Source organism: Anas platyrhynchos, chromosome 7 (assembly GCF_047663525.1).
Source record: "Anas platyrhynchos isolate ZD024472 breed Pekin duck chromosome 7, IASCAAS_PekinDuck_T2T, whole genome shotgun sequence".
Taxonomy (NCBI): domain Eukaryota; kingdom Metazoa; phylum Chordata; class Aves; order Anseriformes; family Anatidae; genus Anas; species Anas platyrhynchos.
The window spans coordinates 19,061,007-19,082,837 of record NC_092593.1 but is presented as its reverse complement, the minus strand read 5'-3'; the positions used below and the strand labels follow the sequence as shown (position 1 = coordinate 19,082,837).

Genomic DNA, 21,831 nt, shown 5'->3' with positions numbered 1-21,831 from the left:
ATTTCTACCGTGGATAGGAAGATTCATTTTCCAGAAAGGGTATAACCATGCTTAACTAGTTGTTGCCTTCAGACAGTAAGAGCAGTACATAAGGCACTGTAGTATTTCTTCGGTTTGTCACTAACTACAAGCCATTTTAAAAACAAGTTAAGATTAAGCAAATATCATATTTTTCAGTCACTTTGATGTTAACTTGATCTATTCTACCTGAGTTTGTCTTGTTTGTTTCTTGCTTGTTTGCTTGCATATATATGCATGTATTTTTACTAAGGTGTTTTTTCCAATGCACAATTGTGAATAATATTGAATTTCATTTATTTTGCATAGTGTGTGAAATTTGTTTTACGATTCTGTGGGAAATACCTATAGGCATTGGCGACTGACACAGTAGCTTGCAAGTGTTTTTAAAAAATATAATTCATAAAGTTCTTTTCAGAATTCAAGAAGTCTATAGCTACTTGAAAAACCACAGACAAAACTTCTGTGGTTATTTATCATTTTCTAATAAAGATGATGACCCGTATAGTCTTAGCAGTCAAGGTACAGGAATGGTACTGTGAAGAAAAGAGAGGTGATGACTCAGATCCTTTTTTCCACCTTTCCCTTGCAAACTCTGCTGTGGGCAGGAGATGTCCTTCTACAGTATAGTATCTGTAGAGGCTGTGGGTGATGAGGGGCTTTTTTTAAGGAAAAATGATTAGAAGATTCCATAAGCATGAGGAAAAGCATTCTGCAACATTGAAACCTGAAACTGGCTTCAACATCCATTCCACACCCCTCCTAAAATTGCGATGAAGAACCAGCTGAAATTCTGCCAAACGATTGTACACACAATGCTCTTTTAACCAGAGTGCATGTGCTGTGGTACAGGTGTGTCTGACTGCAGAGAGAGAATTTTTTTTGGCCTATGGCAAATTTAATAACAACATTCCTGTTTTGTGTTTAACATGGAGAACTTGGCTGTACTAGGACAAATAGAGATGTGAAACATTTTGCATCAGTAAGTTTGCACCCAAAAGTGATTTCCAGTATTGAAAGGACTTTTTGCTTGCATTCACCTCAGCTTCCACTATTGTGCTGCTCTCAGTAAAAGGGGTAATAATGCAATCCATTGGAATTGTGAAAGAGGGTTGTCAGGTGCCTTCTTCTCATTTACCTCTCACCGTACTATCCGTTTCTTAGGGTCTCAGAGGGAATTGTTCAAAAAATAAAATGCTGGCACCACTAGCCCAATCCTTTATTTTTACTCTGTTTTATTTATTAAGTTGTCAGTATACAATGCCAAGATCTGTGGTCTTTTGTGTTGCTGGCTTTTTCTGTTGAATTCTGTTGGTCCTCAGTAATTACTAACCTAAAATGGGTCGAATGAGGTTTCTTTTTAACCGTTTTCTTTTAATAATATTTTCATTTTGTTTAGTAAGCTATGTGCTGTGGTATACAGCTCCCATGGCTCTCTTTAACTCCAACTGGAGTAACTGGTTTATGTAGCTCTCCTGAAAATTAGGTCTTTGCTATCTATCCTAAAAATTATAGTTTGCTCTTGATACAAGAGCATGGCATAAATGAATGTCAGTTTTTATTAGGAATCAATTCCATTCAATATTTAATTTTAAAATGTTAGTTTTGAGTGATAGTTTTTCATGTATTCCTTTTCAGCCAAGTCCAGAGATGGACTAAAAAATCTGTATGTTTTGAATAGATATTCCCTGAATTTCTTGATAGAAATGTATGCAATTACTTAAAAACATTTTATCCTGCTTCTGTAGCATATATGTGCTTTGTTCAGAAATTGTGTAGGAGATCTTTCATTGGAATAAGAAAAACATAGAAAAGACTGAAGACAAGAAAAACTGAATAACAATATATATATATATATTTTAATGATGCTGTGAAACATACTACAGCCAAATGTATTTAAAAAACTTAGGTTAATATTCTTTTTCCCTTTTTTTCCCCCTGCCTCCAGGTTGGTCCTCCATCAAACACTATAGCGGTCAACGGAAGAGCCAAGCTTACTTATTTGTATTCCACAGAAGCAAAAGCTAATCACTAGTTATTATAACAAATATTTTGCACTTCACTACTGCTTCATAGGCCGGCTTAATACTAACTATAAATTTTTGAAAGTGTAAATGCAAGTATATGTTAATATTTTTTTGTCAATTGGTATAGGAATTTCACACTGGGTCCTTTGATGCCTTGGAAATGTTTATTAGAATATGTAAATTACGGTAATAATTTTCTCTTTATAAAGCTGATTATGCTGCTAAAAACTTTTAAGAGAAGGTGCAGATGAGCTTTGCTTCTTTTGGAGTGAGTGTCAAAAATTGTTGACTTCAGCCTTCAAGACTGAACAATATGTAGCAGTATGCTGAAATTACAGATTTAAAAAAATCTAAGAATTTTAGATAATTAATTTTGAATTGTGTATTACTTTAACAGATTGTAAGAATTTAAATCTACCACATGCTGCCTCCATATTAGTTCATTAAATTAATTTTGTAATTAGTAGAAAATTACATGCAATACTTTTGTTTCTCTTTAAAAAAAAAAAAGTTTTTGTTTCTTGAGCTGATGTAGTTGGGATAAGTATTTTAATTTTAAATCTCCTTCAATTTTTTCCTGGTAGTATTTAAAAAAAAAAAAAGAATTTTGTACTACTTAAAGTTTTCTTAAGAGTAACACTACATGATGTTTCTCATCTACTCTTTGAGCAACTGTATATAGTATTTACCTAGCACTCAGATGAACAAAACATTTTGTGAACTAGATATACTTTTAAATAGACATCAGCATATAGTCACTTAGGGATAAAATGCAAATTCCAGTTTTGATAATTAATGAAGTTTAAAAAAAAATAAATCACTGGAAGTATGGCTAAAGAATGAACTGCTTTAGACTTGTTTGTGTAAAATATTTTAATCTTAGAACAGCACAATAATACACTTATAAAACATTCTTGTGTCTCAGAGCCTCTATTTATAGACTACATATTAAATACCAAAATGGGAATGAATATATCTATATATATATATAAAAAGAAAATGCTTCATGTTATATTTTATCTATTTTGCATTTCTTGTCAAGATGATACATTTTGGGGAGAGGGCAGAAATGTGATCACACTCATGATGAAATAGCTAGATTATGGATGTATGCAGCAAGTGCTGGGGTATTTGCCATATTAAAATATTTTCTTGCTGGACTTGATTTAAATAAAAATAATTATATTTAGTTTCTATTCTTTAACAATGTATTTATTTTGTACTTTAAAGTCATTGTTAACTCATTTTCTGAAAGTGATCTAAATGTGCATTTCAAAGGGTTATTAATGGTTTGCTGCCAGTTTTTTGTGCAATAATCTCAGAGAGGTCTCATTACTTTTCTAGTACAGGCTCAATTATTGGTTGCTAATAAAACTGCTAACTTAATGCTGAAACCCTTCAGAGAACATTTTAGTAAATAAAATTCATAAAGAGAACTGAGGAGCACTTATTTGCTGCTGTTCTCTCATGTTTTCTCTCTTATAACTTAGTCCCTTGTCAAGGTGTGCTGCCACTGCCTTCTAGTTCTTGCCTCCAGTCAAGGGCTGATTATAAGGTGGAAGCGGGAACCCACATGGTAGTTCAAAATATGTGTTTCAGGGTCTGATTGCAAAAGAACGCTTCATTCTTCACTTGAAAATGGTGAGATAGTGGAGATAATGGAGAGGTAGGTTTTTTATTGTGCTTTTTTTTTTTTTTTTTTTTTCCTAACTGGGGCTTGCTTTCTAGATTTTGTCTTGAGGGACAGCCTGGAAAATTGTAACTCTCTCCAAGGAATCTACTAAGTGTCTGTGTTCATTGTGCTATTTGAATTTGTTTTTTCAAGCAAAAACATGCTAATCTGTAACTGGCACAGAGGTTGCACTGCAAAGGAGTCTCCTTGTTTATACTTCGGGTGAGAGGGTTACATTGGCTTTCAAACTTTTGTGTTCTCAGCTGGAGGTGACTAAAAGTTATTTCATACAACTGTAATTTCATCTGCAGACTATATAATTTCATAATTTCAATCAAATGCGTGGAGTCCAATTATTCTGGTTTGGGAAAAGATCAAATAACCTTGCTTTGTTGTTGTTTTCTTTGGTTTTGACTACAACACTATACTGTATATTCCTTAGTCTCATGTTAAAAGTATATTGGCCTTTGATGTGAACTCCTGAAGGCAAATATAATCTCATGTACTAGAGATTAAAACTAAAAACAACTTTCTTGAATTTTAAGGTTTCTTGTCTGTGCAACTGAACTTGCTTGATAATTAACTTAAATGACTACACACAACAGTACTGTGAAATTGTTCAATGAGATTTTCTGTTACTAGTTGGCAGTATTGTTTAGCAAATTTTTTCCTCTTTCTTCCAACATATATGTAAAACATTTTAAAATCTTGCTATTATATATATAGAGAGACTCATTTCTTCTGTAATATTCTTGTATTAAAATCTACCAGAAAAACTCTTGATGACAAACTTGTGTTTATTAAATATTCAAACAAGAAAACATCTGCTGAAGCAATAAGGATTTTTTTTCTAGCAGCTGCAAGTCCCAGTTAGGTAGCAGTAGATCTTTGTTGTGGATGCCTTACTTGCATGGAAAATACCTGTGTTTTTTTGTTTGGATCCAAGCATATTTAGTTTGGGGAACCTGTACTAGAGATGCCTTCCAACAGAAGACAACTATTTTTGTCATAGTACTTAAAATCCTCCTGCTGCTTTTGAATGGCAGGCAAAATGTCTGGGGAAGGAACCTCAAGACTCTGCAGTAGCAGAAATGTCAGTGCAATTGTGTAAACCAAATAACAGACCCCATTAAAAGTGTGCTATGACTTACCATCATGAAGCAGCAGATAGTGGTGTAGCATGGTGGGACCTTGCTCTAATTCTGACTCCAAGGCTTTGTAAGTAAAGGATCTTTCTCAAAGACACAAAAGATTGTATTCTCTACAAAAGATTGTATTCTAATTGAATAACTACAGAACTCTAGTTATTAAAGAAGATATTTTTATTTGTTCTGCAGAAGAATAAAACTAAGAATACAGATATACCTGGAAAAGGGAAACAGTTGTGCTGGGAGAGCTTAATTCGTCACCAGATAACATTTGGTAATCATCAGTTGTGACTAGAGGTTTTTGTGACCAAGGCAAGAGCTCACATACTTGCAGCTGAAAGATGCTAAACCACTGGGTGTCACCATTTTAGGAAGTATATTTAGTGATCAGTGCCCTAGTTTTTGCCAGCTACTTGTGATTTGTGCCCTACCATATTGTAGCACACAACATGAAGATATATAAGAGGAAGGAGGACCATCATTTCTCTCCCCTTTCATTTTTTGTTTTCTGTTTTGGCTTCATGGTTCTACAAATATTGTACCACTTCTGAATGTCTGGGTACAAGCCAGAAACAAAAAGCCTAACTGAAAGCCTGATAAGTTTCAATCCCTATTTGTGTAACCACCACAGTAATGAATGTAATCCTGTGCAGGACAGCCATTGCTCCACATTTGGTAATATTATAACAATGAAAGAAAATATCTTACTATAGGGTGAGAGATGAAACTCAATCTGAAAAAGAAACCAAAACTATCAGGAAATTTTAACTGCATCTGTTGGTAATTATTTTGGACCAACTCTGCATTTGTAATGTAAGGCCTGGAAATAAGAGCTATGCTATCTCTACCACAAATACATACAACTCCAAAGCTGAAAAGAGCCATCCTTTCTTGTTATCAGAGTTGGATTTGGACATAAGTTGCTAATTTCTTTTGTGAATTTATATTCTGAGAATGGTCCTGTGGTAATAGCATAGGACTATGGCTAGTGTGATTATACACATATGCCAGTGACAGTAACTAGCTCTTAGCTTGATTGCATAATGAATGTATTTTTAGTAGGTCTTTGATATCAGCTGCTGCATGTGAAGAATCACTGTCTTCTATTTAAACAAATTACCTGTTTGGTGCTTTCCATCAGTGCATGGACATTCCCAAACAATGCTTAAAACAGGAGTTTGGGGCTATGATAGGAAGCTAATTCTTATTTTCCTCCTTAGTCATATGAATATTTCTTAATGCAACTGATAAAAGAAATGAAAAGATCGATATAAACCTATTTGAGTAAGAGTGAAAAGCTATGTGTTTCTGAAGAATGCACTCTAAATTTATCTTAACAAAGCTGTCTCTTACATTTGCCAGTAATATTGACTCAACTGTATCTCAGTAAAAGGTGTCCATCAAGGGGTGGGGGAGAGTTTGGTGAGAGAGCAGAAGCTTTAAGATTAGTTTGAAATCATCCAGAAGAACACAATTTGCTGAGGGAACCGTTCCCTTGTCCCTTCCTTTGAAGAGAATAAACTAAAATATTTAAAATTCAAAGCACTAATCTTTATTTTAATTTTTTGGATTGGCATGTTACTTCATAACATACCTAACCATGTGTGTATATGAATTAAATATTATATGCCCTTAGTTATTTAATCAAAAAAAAAAATCACCACCAGCTGGAATATTCAAATGCCTTTATATAGCTATCAAATGCTCACTGATTTAACCTTATGATTTATCTGGATCTTTATGCAGCTGTGGTATGTAGTTGCATAAGGTTATATATACTGTAAATCTAGAAGTCTCCTAAAACTCAGTTTATTGTGAAGACGAAAATTTGTAGTGTGTCAAGAAATGCTCGTTAAATATTCTCTTAGTCTTCAAAGACGAAAAGTTTCAAGGTAAACTTTAAAAATAGAGCAATTGTCAGTGTAGGGGTTCTGCTTCTACTGTTGCCATGTTCAGATAATGTCAAAGCACTGGTGTGCTGCTTTTTTACAGTTCTTAAATCTCTGTGGATTTTTCTTTTTAAATCTGAATTCCATTTTGAACTTAAATGTTGAACAAATGTTCAATTGTTGTTTGAACATTAAGTGTGAAGGATCCCCAGATGTTTAATAGTATGTAATTAGGTGGTCCTAACCAGTTTATTCATTAATGAAATCCCTTCACTTAAGGTATACTGTGGCTTTGATTAGATGCATTCCTTTGCTAAATGGACTAGGTCAGCACCTAAGGGTATCTATACTGTGCTAGTGATTCTTGAAATATGAAGCTGTTTCTCTTTTACTAGTGTCATTGCTCCTTTACAGCTGTCTATGGTCATTTATAAGATGTAAATTTAAGCCTGTTCTGATTTATGAACATAGTGTGCTGCTGACACCAATGGGAGTCAGTGGCGCTCTGTAACTTCTGTAAGGAAGTCAGTGTTACTAATACGAAAGAGAAATTTAACCATTTAAAGCAACTTCCTACAGAAACGTCAGATGAGTCATTATTTGCATTTGATACCTAAAATGAAATTCAACTTCATCACAAATCATAGGTTTGATGCAGAGATTACAGTATGAGGTTATATTATTATCACTGCATAGGGTTGGATGTTCACAGTGGTATCTTATTTTCACAGTGATATCTTACTTTCATGTAGTATTCAGGTACCTAAATTCTTACGGTAATAATGGATAAAAAGTGTGTACTCTCCACACCAATGTACACATCAGAAAATGTTATTTGTGCAGTAAGTTGAAACAGAAGCCCAAATGAGAAAAAACAGGGGGATGCATTATAAATGGTAAGGTTTAACTAAAAATGCTAAAGTAGTCCACTGGTTGATAAACTTTAATTTGGATAAGGATTCTACTGGCTTAAAATACTGAAACTGAAATGTGCTTATGGACAGTTGCTTTGTAGATATCACTCAGGTGTAGACTGTATTGCTAAAGTGGTGTAGAATTAGTCTTTTGCAAATATCAAAGGAAAGTTGACTATAGAGAATATAATTAAAATATAACATGGCTGGAGAGTTGAGGCTTTCACCTCTGTAGAGCTAACTTCTCACATCTGGCAACTGATGTCCTTTTTCGTTCAGTTTCTTTTGCTTCATTAAAATTTGTCTTAAAAAAAAAAAAAAGATTTTCTTGTACTGTTTACCAGTCTCTAATGCATCAAGTCAAAAAGTAAAATGCCAGCTACAAATAGTGCAGTGGCCTCTCTTGTACCACACAGTGTAAAGACGCTTGTGTAAAGTCTTTTCTCCAAGTTAATACTAAGCAGGACTGACCTTGCTTAGCCTGTAATATTTGGTATCATCATAGCCAGAGCAACAAGAATACAATAAAGTACAGTATGTAGAAATAAATTTTCACAAGTGACAAAATAATTAAAAGAATGGCAGTGTTGAATAGTGGGCCTGCATATGTGATCCTGAACATCCACAGGGGTAAAGAGTTTATATGTATGATAATCTCAGGACAGGGGGAGACCTATGCCCGCAGAAGCTGCAGTTGTAGAAATTGTTGAAGAAAAATCTGTCTAGCAGCGGCTATTTGCCAAGTGCTAGTGTACTTCGTGTACTAGTGCCAGTATGTATTAACCATTAGCATACTTACCAATGGTTAATATATTTCTACTTGCAAAAATAATGAATTACTGTTGGATGCAATTTAATCATTTCTCTCCAGCTACTGAAGGGCAGCCCCACAGAGAGGGATCTGGGGGTTGTGGTTGACAGCAAGTTCAATATGAGCCAGCAGTGTGCCCTGGCAGCCAGGAGGGCCAACCGTGTCCTGGGGTGCATCAAGCACGGCATTGCCAGTCGGTCGAGAGAAGTGATTGTCCCACTCTACTTTGCGCTGGTGCGACCTTACCTCGAGTACTGTGTGCAGTACTGGGCACCACAGCACAAAAAGGATGTTAAACTGTTGGAGAGCGTCCAGGGGAGGGTGACAAAGATGGTGAAGGGCCTAGAGGGGAAGACATATGAGGAGCGGCTGAAGTCACTGGGCCTGTTCAGCCTGGAGAAGAGGAGGCTGAGGGAGGACTTCATCGCGGTCTGCAACTTCATCATGAGGGGGAGCAGAGAGGCAGGTGACCTATTCTCTGTAATCATCACTGATAGGACCCGTGGGAACAGTGTTAAGCTAAGGCAGGGGAAGTTTAGGCTGGACATCAGGAAGAGGCTCTTCACCGAGAGGGTGGTTGCACACTGGAACAGACTCCCCAGGGGTCACTGCACCAAGCCTGTCTGAATTTAAAAAGTGATTGTACTGTGCACTTAGTCACGTGGTCTAAACTTTTGGGCAGACCCGTGAGGTGCCAGGAGTTGGATTTGATAATCCTTATGGGTCCCTTCCAACTCAGGATATTCTATGATTCTATGAAAACTAACAGCACAAATCAAGCTGGAATGTAACTGGAACAACACTGTCTCAGAAGATATATATATTTTTTTTTTTTTAAAAAAAAGAAGCAGGTATTTTAGATTAATAACCTAAAGGTGAAAGGCAGTTTGGGTGAGTAAGAGACTAAGATGAGTTATAAGACCTTTAGAAAAGATATCAAGGAAGACTAAAGGAATGGAGTTGGTTTAATTAAAAAAAAAAAAAAAAAAAAAAAGTATGATTAGGATGACATAACTTACACACTTTAGTCACTTACTTTATCTAAGATGTAATTGATGTTTGGCCAAAACACAGGTCTGAGCATGCCCTATGTTTGTTTCTTTCAACATTGTGGGCAGATGGTATTTTCTCATTGCATTTCTTTTTCAAATTTGCCTCCTTTTGCTTGCAGCCTTTCCCATACCTTCCCTCAAGGAAGTCACCAGCATGATTTCTCCAGAGTTTTGGCATGTCCTTTCATGGTTTCTGCTTTGGAACGGGCATGCAGCACAGGTTTTACATGAGGCTTTTCTTTCTTTGATGTGGTCTAACAGCTGTAGTTTTCCATGGCAAATAATGAAAGAAGGCTATTTTCTGTAGTGAATCACCTGCAGTATACACCTATCTTCTATACAAGATCAGCAGTTTATGAGATGATTGTGTGTCATAGTTCTACACATCCAACTGAACAGGACCTTGCTAAGTTGTATTTAATCACAGATGCAGTCATCTGATTCACAGATGATCTTTTCAACTAGCCAGTGAACAAGAAGTTTAAAAACTTGATATGATGTATTCATAGCTCAGCTTGTGGTAATAGTTGTTCATTAGTTTCAATTTACAATAATATTTCTTTAGCGCCTAAAGTTTACCACCTTTATATATGAAATTTCAATCCATTTTTCTGATGGGAATTTCTATTGGCTTTATTTCATGCACTAACAGCAATTATTCACCTTTTGAAATCAACTACCACCATACTATTTTTGATTAGGATCCTGTCCCACTATCTCTCAGGGGGGGAGCAGGGCAGGCCTGGAGACTGTAGCCAGGTTCAGCTAAGAGTCCAGATTACCAGACAGGTCCGTGGTGAGGGAGAAAAGTCTGTGGTTCTAGGTCTGGGTCACCAGGACCAGACAAAGGCACAGCTGTTAAACAGCAAGACCTATGCATTGCTCAAGTGGAGACAAAGTACTAGAGCCTCAGCTTAAAATCAGCTCCCCAGGAAGGAACAGCCCTTACCACAGCCTCCCCACCAAGCTCTCTGAAGAGCTCATTCGAAGGTCACTAGCTGCAACAGGAGGACAGGGACAGGGAGGAAGTGCTCAGGGCCTCTATACCTGGCTCTAATGAAAATGCGACTGAGTGGAAGGAGAACTAGCCAGATCAATGTGGTACTTGAGATATGTTAGAGCTCATTTCTGGAAAAAAAAATTAAAAAAAACTGCTAGCAGATGCACACCATGCCTAGTATGCAAAAAAAAAAAAAAAAAAAAAAAAAAGAGGGAGCTGTGGGCACGTTACTAACATTGCTGTGGTTTTCTCATCCCCCTTCGCTCCCATCCACCAAATGAATGTGAAAGGCAGTCTGGCCATAATTTGTACTCCCTCTTCCCTTTTCTAAAATAATATTCTCACTGTACCAAATCACTTTACTGAAGGTTTCGGTAAAGCATCAGGTGAGTGAAGACCATGTAGTTGCACAAGCACTTTTGCCTAGAAATACAGCCAGCTCTCCAGAAATCTGGAACAGGGAGAATGAATTTGTTCAAATATTCTTTCCAGTCTGGTTTGCAATTAAACATTTTTTTTTTCCCTGAAATATTTTTGCTGATTCATTATTAACTTACTTTCTATTTCAATGTTAAAGTGAAATATGTTTCTTTAACTCTCTTTAAATGAACTACCTTTGTGGTGGTATTTTAAATGAGTCTTTTGATGCCTTCTTAATGGTACATTAAAATTTAATGAATGCTGAGTAACAGTAGAATCCCTATGGAAGCACATATGGTATCTACATTAATACTGAATGAATGCATAATGATCAGTAAAATTTCTGTGATTTCCACATGAATCAACAGTGATGAGCCACTTAGTGTTGCACTCAATTACATCATGTTTAATTTATGTAGCATTGTTTGGACGTTATGTTTAAAATGTCTTTAGTAAATCACTGAGATTCTAATTGAGCCTCCATTACAGTGACAAATTGCATCGTAAACATTAAATTCAGTTTTTTACACAACAATTAATTTATGTTGAAGCCTGCCTGGAAAGGGTCAACAATTTGATATATTCTCACTATTACTCTCTGAAAAATTGAATCCTAATATGAAAACAAGTTACAGTACCTGTTAAATTATTTCTGTTCCCTTAGTTATGCAGCAGACGGACACTGGAAAAGCATTAATTCCCTGAACTCTGGAAAGCATGGCAATACCTCAGCTGCTCTATATGACTGCTGCCAAGCAGTTCTGAAGGCCTTCCAGGTCAGAATGCCTCGTCTGCATCCCTGCAGCAGACAGAAGAGTTGTGTATGCCTGTCTCACCAGGGTGCCATACCACCTCTTGTGTATAGGGGAGGCCCTTCCAGCACATCCATGACTCACTTGTAGCACATGTAGAGCACAACAAGGTGGACCAAAAGCTTGTGAAGTGTCTTTCACAGTAACTGTTGCCACAACAGATTTTGCAGTGAGACAGTGCAGAGACTTACCTACCAGAGGATACTATGTGAGACTCCATCTTTCCAGACTGTTTCCACATTAAGACTAGGGATAAGCATGTATCTGACAACAGAAAAACAAAACAAGTAAATCTACTTTGTCAGGTGAAACTGCAAATAAAATACTCATACTTCAAGTCTCCCTAGGTACAGTAAACCTCTGTTTGGCTTTCACTTTTTTCTGTCAAGTGCTTATAGCAAATATGCTCCTGAGACACCATTTCAGAAGGTGTACGCATGAGCTGGCTTTGGATATGGTCCAAGGCAGGTCTGCATGGAATCATTCACAGAGAAAGGTGGCCTGCTTTACTCAATCATCTCAGTTAAATGGTGATCTGAAGGTGACTGATTTTTGGCAGAGAAGATAGCCTCTCCCACTACTCCAGAAAGAATCTGAGCTCTATTCCCTCTCACTAGCAGGTCAGGCCAGTAAGGTCTTATCGAGAGCCTTTGTGTCTTTAATGTTCTCCCTCAACTAGCTCTTCAAGGTACAATAAGCTTCAGAGGTCTTGGCTTAGGGGACTTTTTAGTACTAAGAGGTTGCCTTGCCTTCTTGTCTCAACAAGAACAAGATTTGGAGACATAGTCCTATCAGCTATCAACAAATAAATCCATCACTGTATTTTTAGCTTCTGCAAATTTCCTGCGCTAGCTGTTAGCGCTAGGCACTGCATCCAGTTGCTTTAGTTTATAGAGGATTTACCATCTGTGCGTATACAAAGCTATCATTTTAATCTGCTGTTCTTTTTGATCTACTATGAGATTATCTGATAACTGGAAGGGCATCTAACAAACAGCTGACCAACAACTTTGTTAGAAGATGTATTGACAAAGAACTTTATAATGATAATGATCATAACAATAACTGCTCTCATTTCTCTGGATTGCTAAAAAATGCAAATTCAGACCTTTAATAATTGCAGCTCAGGCTTTCATTTCTGACAGCAAAGTGAGAGCGAAAAAAAAATCTTTCCATCCTAAGAAGCTGTAAAAGAGGCTATCAGCTTCTTTAATATATATATACGTATAATTCACTTCATTCTTGTTAGAAGAATTTAATAAATGAAGTATAAGAGAGGAAAAACTTATGGAGAACGTTTTCATTTTGCTTTAAAAAGTCCTTTTTTCATTTATGTTGATCATTTTAATGATTCTGTTCTCATGATTCAGGATTTCTATGCTGTGTTAATTTAATTCAGCTTTAATTTGAATTGAATATAATACTGGCTAGTTGGTTAGCTACAATGATAAAATACGTCTACTGCTTAAACAAAGTGTTTGAAATATATAAAACAATCTGAAATACACTTCAATGTATATGTCTAATAGATTTTAGTGATGTAATATTTTCTAATTTATTATGTAGCTACGTATTTTTAGAGCCTGCTGTGTAAGAATATTTTTTAAAACTAGATGTGATGAGATTATAATACCACTCTAGCCTCTGGAATAACATTAGTATACAAAACAATACAAGAAAATAATCTGATGTATGCCTTGAGCTACACAATGACTACACAAACATACTTCATGGCAAATTAGATTTTCTTGACTGGTGGTGTGGTTACAGTGATATAATTCATGTTTCATAACTCTGAAGAAATAATGAAGAGACTGTAACCAGAAATGTGTCAATTTGAATAAATTTATTATGAATTGCTTTGGTTTTAAAAGCTCCCAATATGTTATAATAGAAGCCTACGTTCTTGCAAGAGCCAGACAAACTATCTGTAGAAAATGGGTTTTAAATGTCTTAACAAATCACTTAATGGTAGATTTTCCTTTCAAATAAACAAAAAGAGAAATGTTCTGAAGAGACTGTGCTAGTAAAAGAGATGGGAATACACCTTTTAAAGCTGCTTTGAAAGTAGAATGTTTGGGAGCCTCGTGTATAGGTGATGGCTTCTTACTCCACATGGAAAATCAAAATATTGTGAAAACTGTACATCCATTTTTGCCTCAATCTAAGCTGCAATGAAGCAACTCAGCCCATGCAAAAAAAATAAGTAAAAAAAAATAAATGCATAATTCAACAACTGCTGAACTGCAATTACATTTGTGCTGAATGCAGTATGCAATGGACTACTTCCAGCTACAGTGCAAAACTTCTCCCACTAAAACCACGCAGGTTTGCAGAATGTAAATTGGAATTCAGTTAAGGCACCATCTAACATGCACAAAGTATGCTTTAACATTCAGGGAATTTCATGTGTCACCTTCAGTGACACAATCTGGCTTTAGTCTGATTTCTTGGTCAGAGGCTTAGTATTGGCTCTGACATGGCTTGACAACAGGCTAAAATTGACTCACGGCCTTGATCAGAGCTGCCATAGCCATGGGACTGAAACATCCACAAATGCACTTTGTTGGTTTAAATTCATTAAGAGTTTTGGTGGGTAGAATTTTTACCAGTAGGCTTTATGCCAGATCAGATACTGTCTGTCCTCCCACAGCTTGCATAAAGTCAACATAGAAACATAAAGCCACTACAGATTCTTTATCATGCACTGTGGCTAATTTGACAGAAACGTGACTGTGTGCTTGTTCCTTATGAGGAATGGGTAGGTAATCTTGAGTGATCCAGTAGCACAGAAATCCAGCAGTAAGACAGAATACCAATTTATGTGTCTAACATGGCTTTTTAAAGCCATGACTTATGAAAAGGGAACACATCAGTTCAATAGTTCTTCTTGGATGATACAATGAAATTTCAAGAGGCTTAGAAGTCTGAAAACTACGTTTCTATCGTTTTATAAAGTAAGTCCAAAGAACATTATAAACAAACAAACAAAAACATGATTTAGCTTATCATCTTTGAATTCTCAAACAATGGACTGAGCTAAGTTCATGAAACTGACTGAAGACGCTGAAGGTTGAATTTAAAAATGTTGAGTGGCTCTAATAATTTTCCTAATTTCAGATGTGATCTCAGTTTGTACACCTGTTGCCCAAATGCTTCAGATAAACCAGATGTTAATTTTCTTTGAAGTCAGGTGCAAGTTATTTATGAACATGTTCAGTAGCCAGTTTTCTCATTTCCCTTTCCACTCCAAGGGAAAATTCTGTAAGATTCTTTGACTTACCAGAATTTAGAGGACCACTGAGTGAAACAGTATTCTCTGGGATTATTTGGTACGATATTATTCATGTCTTGCGTAATGTTTCCTTCATAAATACACAAAAGTGGACTAGTAGGATGCCTATACTCAGTGTTTTGAAATTGTGCTATTAGCAATGGTAAAATTAGGACTATTAGGAAAAAATTGCTTTTAAAATGAAAGAAGAGTGGCTACTGAACAGCTACAGAGCACAGCTTCAATAAACTTGAAAGCAAAGAAAAATGTACTTTTTTCCACAGCCCAATGGAGGATCACCTTTTAGACCAGATTTAAAGCTTATTGTCAGGAGTACTGAAGTATTAATATATTTTACCTTTTATTTTTAGAAACAAGAAAGCTTCATTATAGTTACACAGAAGGATGGCCTGATTGCTAGAAAACTAATTTTGGACTCAGAGTTTGCATTCCTTGCTCAGCCACAAATTTCATTAGATCATGAGAAAGTCACGGAGCAAATTAATTGCATTGTCTAATTTTTAACAGCTACCTGAGATACTTAAGTCAGAAGACAGTTCACCCTAAGTTTCCAGTGTAGTCACAGGAAACCAAAAGGCCTTCCGGGATGGCTGTCAGCACTTAGGTGCCTTAGGTGCTTTCAGTTGATCTCTGGAGTCTTCTGTCTCTCTCCATGGAAGTTCTATGCATCTGTGTTAAATGGCCAAGCTGCCCTGCTACAGTGTCTAAAGTCAGATGCTCTAAACACCCACTTAGGGTTAATTTTTAAAGACATTCAGGCGCATAAAGATGCAAACATTTACTCATCCGTATGAAGGGAATAAATACATTAAAATGTTAGGTGTACTGATGTTGTGATAATTAGGTTCATAATAAGTGCTGAGATTGTCATAGTTAGATAGGATTCCTGAATTACAGACATTTGCATTAATAACCTATTAATATAATAACTTCCAAGTAGTCAGCACAATGCTTTTAAAACATGAACAGTAGGTTGATTTTTTCAAAGGTTTATTGAATACTGCATTCCTTGAATATAGATTTCTTGGAAAAAACTCTTGAGATACTTGAGGAAGTACACGTTTTGAGAAATACTTTTTGTGTAAATCCTGTGGGATTAATTTATTCCAAAGAGTACTAAATGCCCTACCAGGTGATGTATTAAAATAGTGGCAGATACGTTATCCTACAGATGCAGTACCATAGGAATTCCAGCTGGCCAGATAAGCATTTGTTTGTTTTACTTTCTGTCATTTGGGAACAATGTAATTACTCCATCATTAAGATTCAGCAAAGCTTTCCATTTCAGAGCCCATTTTCAAGACATTTTAAATTGCACAAGCACAGGTAGGTTGATTTAGAAATTGCTTTGCTGCATCAGGGCTGGCACAAATTTGAAGGTGCAAAGTTATTCAGTGATTTTGGAAGAGATTCCTCCCCACATCACAAGATATGTACACAATCACATTTAATTTTCTTACTATTGCCTGAATGAGAGAAAAACCTCCTTAGATCTAATGAAAGCTACCAAAATCCAATTTTATAATGCAGCATGTCTGAAGTTACTAGACTTTCATTTAGTTTCATAAAGTCATGCATGGTCTATTGTGAGCTGCATGTTACAGAAGCAGAGAAGAAACAATGTGAGTAAAATTCAGGCACTTAAATACAAATATCTGGTGCAATATTTAACGTCCAAGAATTTCTAAAACATACACACTGGGCTGTCATATATGACAGAGGATGAACAGGAAACCCATATCTTCCTAGGGTAAGGTAGAATAGATATCTAAATTGGTACTAGATCCCTGCATTTAGGTAAGTGAATCACTGTACATATATTTTTTTTTTCAAAATACAGAATTAAGTTTGTCTTTAAATTTCTTATATCAACCTTGTTATTATGAGAACAAAAGTGAAATGCTATCTTACTTGAGTCTGACCAGATAGGTTGTTCCTTCTTGCCCCAAATAACTCCACGTCTCCTCTCCTCTTTGTGCATATCAGGAGATATGCTTTGTCTGGTACTAATGCTTCAGTGTCCTTGGCAGCAGCTCAGAAATGGCTGCGATTTAGGAGTAGTGTGACTGTTTGTAAAAAGTCTCATTTTAGCTCTACATTCCTTTTTTTTTTTTTTTTTTTTTTATGCTTGCATTTTATTTCTCCTTCTACGAAATGACTACTGTTAAAAGACCTTGAATTTGATTTCCAACAACTGACATTACAGACACTGAATTTCTACATTCTGGATAAACACAAAGAGTATAAGATAGCTAAGCCACATGCACCCTTCACTTCATAGTAATTATATGGTTGTGTAAAATATTCTGAAGGTATATAAGGTCAGAAATTGTTTTCTGTATAAGGCAAAATTCTAGAAAAAGGACTGTAAACAGTATCAGCAATACTCTGCTGTTGTGAAATATCACTTTTTAAATTTTACTAAATATTCTGTTTGTGATGTTTAAAGTTGTCCACCCTTCACAGTAGTTATTCCAGAGGTGCTAATGAAACATTAATTATCAAATGTTTACAATGGATAATTAAGAACAGAGAAATTTATTCAAAGTAAAATGTTTCTTCCATTACAAAGCTATCAACACAAACATTTGGCATGGCTACATTGGTTTCCTGAGACTTGACTATTCACTTCCAGAAATAACCATAGCAGTATATTATGTGGTTCATCCATCCACAACTACCCAGACTACATCTAGTCTGGTAGTTAGACCCTTTAGATGAAAACCTAGCCAATGTAATCCATATATATGTAATGTTCACCCTGTACTATTAGAGTTCTCTCTATTTAGAAAGGAACTTTATGCCCTAAAAAAATTCAAGGTTGGCCAGTGCAGATCACATCACCTAATACCCATTTTATTGTAGATGCTGCTGAATGATCGATATCATACAACTTCAGGCTGAGGGAGCAGAAGCCAGTATGTCATGTTGTCTGACCTGCATCTCACAGGACCTACATGACACCCAGTCAACCCTATACTGAACCTAATTATTTGGTTTTAGCTACAAAGACCTCTTTCAGAAATCATAAGCTCTTGTTTTGGTTTGATTGACTTGAAGGGTATCACTCTCAAAACCCTGCACTGAATTTAATTCTGTTCTTGTGTTACAGTTCAAGGGAAAATTCCAGCAGGGAGATGTTCTGGTCTGAGGACAAAGCTGTCACAAGGAATCACAGAACTTGCTATTGAAATAGCAAACACTCCTGTCAAAGATAGCAATAAAATCCATTCCTGTACTCATGTTCCTTATGAAAGTACACTTAAGTGTTCCTGCTTTTCAGTGGGGAAAAAATCCCAAGCCCAAAGCAAACAACAAAATAGAGCACAAATCTGCTTCTCAACAGTAAGTGCAGAAGAAGAAAATTAAGTTGGGGGAAGCACCACAGCATTACTGTGCTGTGGTTTGTGTAAGTACACGCAGAGGGAGTTTCAGATTAGGGTGAAGAGCAGCTTCTGGAGCCTACTGAGACTGGTGGTGCTGATTTAATCCCTTGGAACCTTTCCCCTATCTGCAGTTGAAGATACACATTTCAACAATAATGCTAAACTTAACATTCAATGCGCACTGTAATAATAGGCAAAACTCCTACAAAACATTCAACCACAGATAACTTTCAAGGAGTTATGCACTACTGCCAAGAAGTTAGATACTGATACCTCTGAGTGTTCATAGGATAAATTTGGCTCTCTTGAAGTACTGCCCAAACAGATGGGCCAGTTTTCAAAGTTAAAAATGAGCTTTCAAAATGTTCAGGAATGAGGAACAATGCACAGTTCATAGTGTCAGGACCACAAAGAAGAAAAGTTAGTTTGTGTTCAGCATATTCTATGTGCATCAATATAACAGACACATAAATTACAAATTCAGATTTACGTCTTGGGGAATGCCATTTTTTACTGGACAAGGTATTATTATTATTATTAAGATGACCCTCTATATTACATTTGATGCAATTTACATTAGGGTACTTGTAGAGGAAACTTTACATTGGGAAACAAGACTTGGGCCTGGTTATAGCCTTGCACTGGAAGAATTAACTACCTCTGTGGCTTCAACCTAGCAGTTCAGTAGAGAGAATCCTTTTCTCTGCTACTGTTACTATGACAGAAGATGGTGTAAAAGTATGGTATTATTTCTCTTAGTGTAACCATCTTTAAGAAATTATAGTGAAACTTTTTAGGATCAGGCCACAAAAACAAATTCAAAATACCTTGATTAAAACAAGGGGAACGTGTGGAAGGGTGAAATAAAAAATCCATGTTTTTTAGAGATAATCACAGATAATTTGGATTTTTTAAAATTTCACTTTGTTAGTAATAACTGTGAAAGTTTATTCTAATTAAAGGCATAATTTTATCACATTAATCAAGTGCTGTAGTTCTAAATAGCACACAGGCTTTTAAGAAATGGAGAGCCTGATTTTCTGAAAGTGGGGTGCATACTGAATAGCTTGAATCTGTTGTGCTTTTTTTTTTTTTTTTTGATATGTAGATTTAATTTTACTTGATAGACATCTGGATATGACTAGGGCTAACATAAGATTTTTTTTTTTTTTAAGAGAAAAAAAATCTATTGAGTTGAAGACTGAAGAATGCCCAGAAATTTAGTTTTATGGAAAGTTGTCTTAGAATGAGGACTATTGCACTGCAGAAGCAAAGTATGAAAGAGTAGGCAGCTTAGGTGCATTTATAATAAAAATGAAGCCAAGATACACAGTTCAACTGTATTATAAACAAGTATTTTGGTGTTGGGGCATAGCAAAAATCTGTGAGCCTTTTAATACCAGCATTATTAATTGTCATCAAAGGTGACTGGGTTTGAATTTGTTCAAAGTAAAAGTTAAAAAAAGGTTACTCTTGAACAGAGTTTAGGTCAAATGCTCTCAGAAAACTTGTCAAGTTCAGGCACTGTTTCTTATTCTTACAATTGTTTGAAAGGAGAGGAACAGTAAGTCAGAAGAAACTTTCACATTCTCGCCTATGCAATGTTTGCTGTTCTATGCTGGAGCAATCAGATCTTTCTGTGCCTCAGTGTTTTGATAACTGTATTTTCTTGTGCTGCACTACTCAGAAAGCACTGGAAGCAGCAAGCATCAGGACAGACTATGAGAAATAGAAAAATTGAAAATTTTAGTCTTTTTTTTTTTTAAATTACTACATTCAAGTGAAATTATAATAGCATTACATCTTTGTTGATCTTTCCTTTTCTGCTGTCATGACTCATTGGAATCATAGAAAAGTTATTTGGAAATGCAGAAGTATTTAATTTATTTGTTAATATTCTAATTGTGATTTTTTTTTTATTTGCCTGCCATTCTAAACCAATTACATGACTAAGCCAAAGACGCAAAAACCTACCATGTATGTCAGGTTGTAGCTATGAAACAAGTTGCACAGACTGCGTGAAAAGTCAACACATATTTTCTTTTTGTGGTCAAACTTTTAAAATGCTGATTTGTATCAGCATGGAATTGCCACCCAAAGGTTTTTATCTCTTCCTGAGCCCAGTTTTCTACCTATAACACACACACCAGTTGTCCTTTCTTCTATTCTTTTGAAGAAAGTGAAGTTTAACATGCCATGTATATATACACCAGTGAATCAGTTAGACAAAATTAGTCTGGCCTGTATAAAAAGATAGCTGTTCGCAAGGAACAAACAAATCAAATCAATCATCTGACAGTGTAAAATTCCAGATATGTTCGCCAGTCCCTGTATATAAGAATTCTTAATCAACTCGCACACACACTTTGACTGTCAGCATAACAGAGAATAAACTGTTTAGAAGACAAGGAATCCTTAGTTTCATTGAAAACAAATGTCCTGCAAAATCATCTGCAACTCAGCTAAAATGAAAACTGTGAGTATTGCTTCTGTTTTGGAAAAAAAAAAAAAAAAAAAATCTTTCTCTGAAAATTTTGGCGTGTGTGTGAGGATTTCTTCAGTGGGCTCAGGAAAACAGAAAAACACATTTGTCCCCAGACATTCTGTGTTCTCAGTTACTGCCTCTGAGGAAGCCGAATAAAATCATGTTTGTACATACAGCTGTTTCTGCCTGGCATTGGGCTAGACTCAAGTTATTCACCTCTCAACCAGGTCCAGTGACTTCCACACTTCTACCCATTCTGCTTGGTGCCGTGTGACAGCTCCTCAGACAGCGAGGAGGGATTTTTATTCGGTAACGGGACGACATTAGTACTAACAGCCGTGGAAGCGCCACAGAGGGCTGTGTGAACACAAACCAGGGCAGGGGCCGTGTTCCTCAGCAGCACAGGCTGCAGCGGAGCAGGCCGAGGCCCAAGCTGCCCATGCTTTGCTCGCAGGAGCTGCGGCTCAACGCACGTCCCTGGCCGAGCCGGGCACCCAGCTTTCCCACCAGCTGCTTGCCTGGTACGAAGGTAACGCCTTTACTTCCCAGCTCTGTGCACCCCTTATTTCTGCAAGGCTCCGTCACCAACTCCCCACCTCGCAGAGGCGCCGGGCGGCTCAGTTCATGATTGGTGTGGCGCTGACAAGACGGCCCGGGCCCGTCGGGCGGCGGTCACCGCGCGGGCAGCGGGGCAGGGAAGCCTCGGGCCGAGCCCCGCGGCGCTCTGGGGGCCGTTACGGCCGTTGGGGGCCGTTATGACCGTTGGGGGCTGCCCGCCGGGGCGGCCTCCTCAGGAGCGGGGTCTCCCCATCCCCGCAGCCTCCCCGCCCCGCTGTCAGCCCCGTCCCGCCGCCCCGAGCCGGGGCAGGTGTCGAGGCGAGGCAGGCGGGACGCCGTGGGTC

General features: G+C 36.9%; 1 protein-coding gene and 1 long non-coding RNA gene across 19 annotated transcripts in view; one reads left to right on the top strand and one right to left on the bottom strand.

The window, feature by feature from the left end:
* COBLL1 (cordon-bleu WH2 repeat protein like 1) overlaps window positions 1-3,750 on the top strand; it is an 81,649-nt gene extending 77,899 nt beyond the window's left edge. For all 17 annotated transcript variants that reach the window (XM_072040881.1, XM_038182035.2, XM_038182032.2 and 14 more), the window contains one exon: window positions 1,967-3,750. In XM_072040881.1, the coding sequence (XP_071896982.1) occupies window positions 1,967-2,053 (87 nt within the window). In that variant the 3' untranslated portion in view covers window positions 2,054-3,750. The remainder of the gene's footprint in view (window positions 1-1,966) is intronic.
* A 3,929-nt stretch (window positions 3,751-7,679) lies between these two features.
* LOC140002929 (uncharacterized) lies at window positions 7,680-21,725 on the bottom strand. 2 transcript variants are annotated; one of them, XR_011810609.1, is made up of 3 exons: window positions 21,448-21,725; window positions 11,955-12,027; window positions 7,680-7,972 (listed from the first exon to the last, which is right to left on the bottom strand). It is a non-coding gene; the product is annotated as an uncharacterized lncRNA (long non-coding RNA). The 2 variants fall into 2 exon arrangements; XR_011810610.1 differs by lacking the exon at window positions 7,680-7,972 and adding an exon at window positions 7,982-10,982.
* Between the last annotated feature and the right edge of the window lie 106 nt (window positions 21,726-21,831).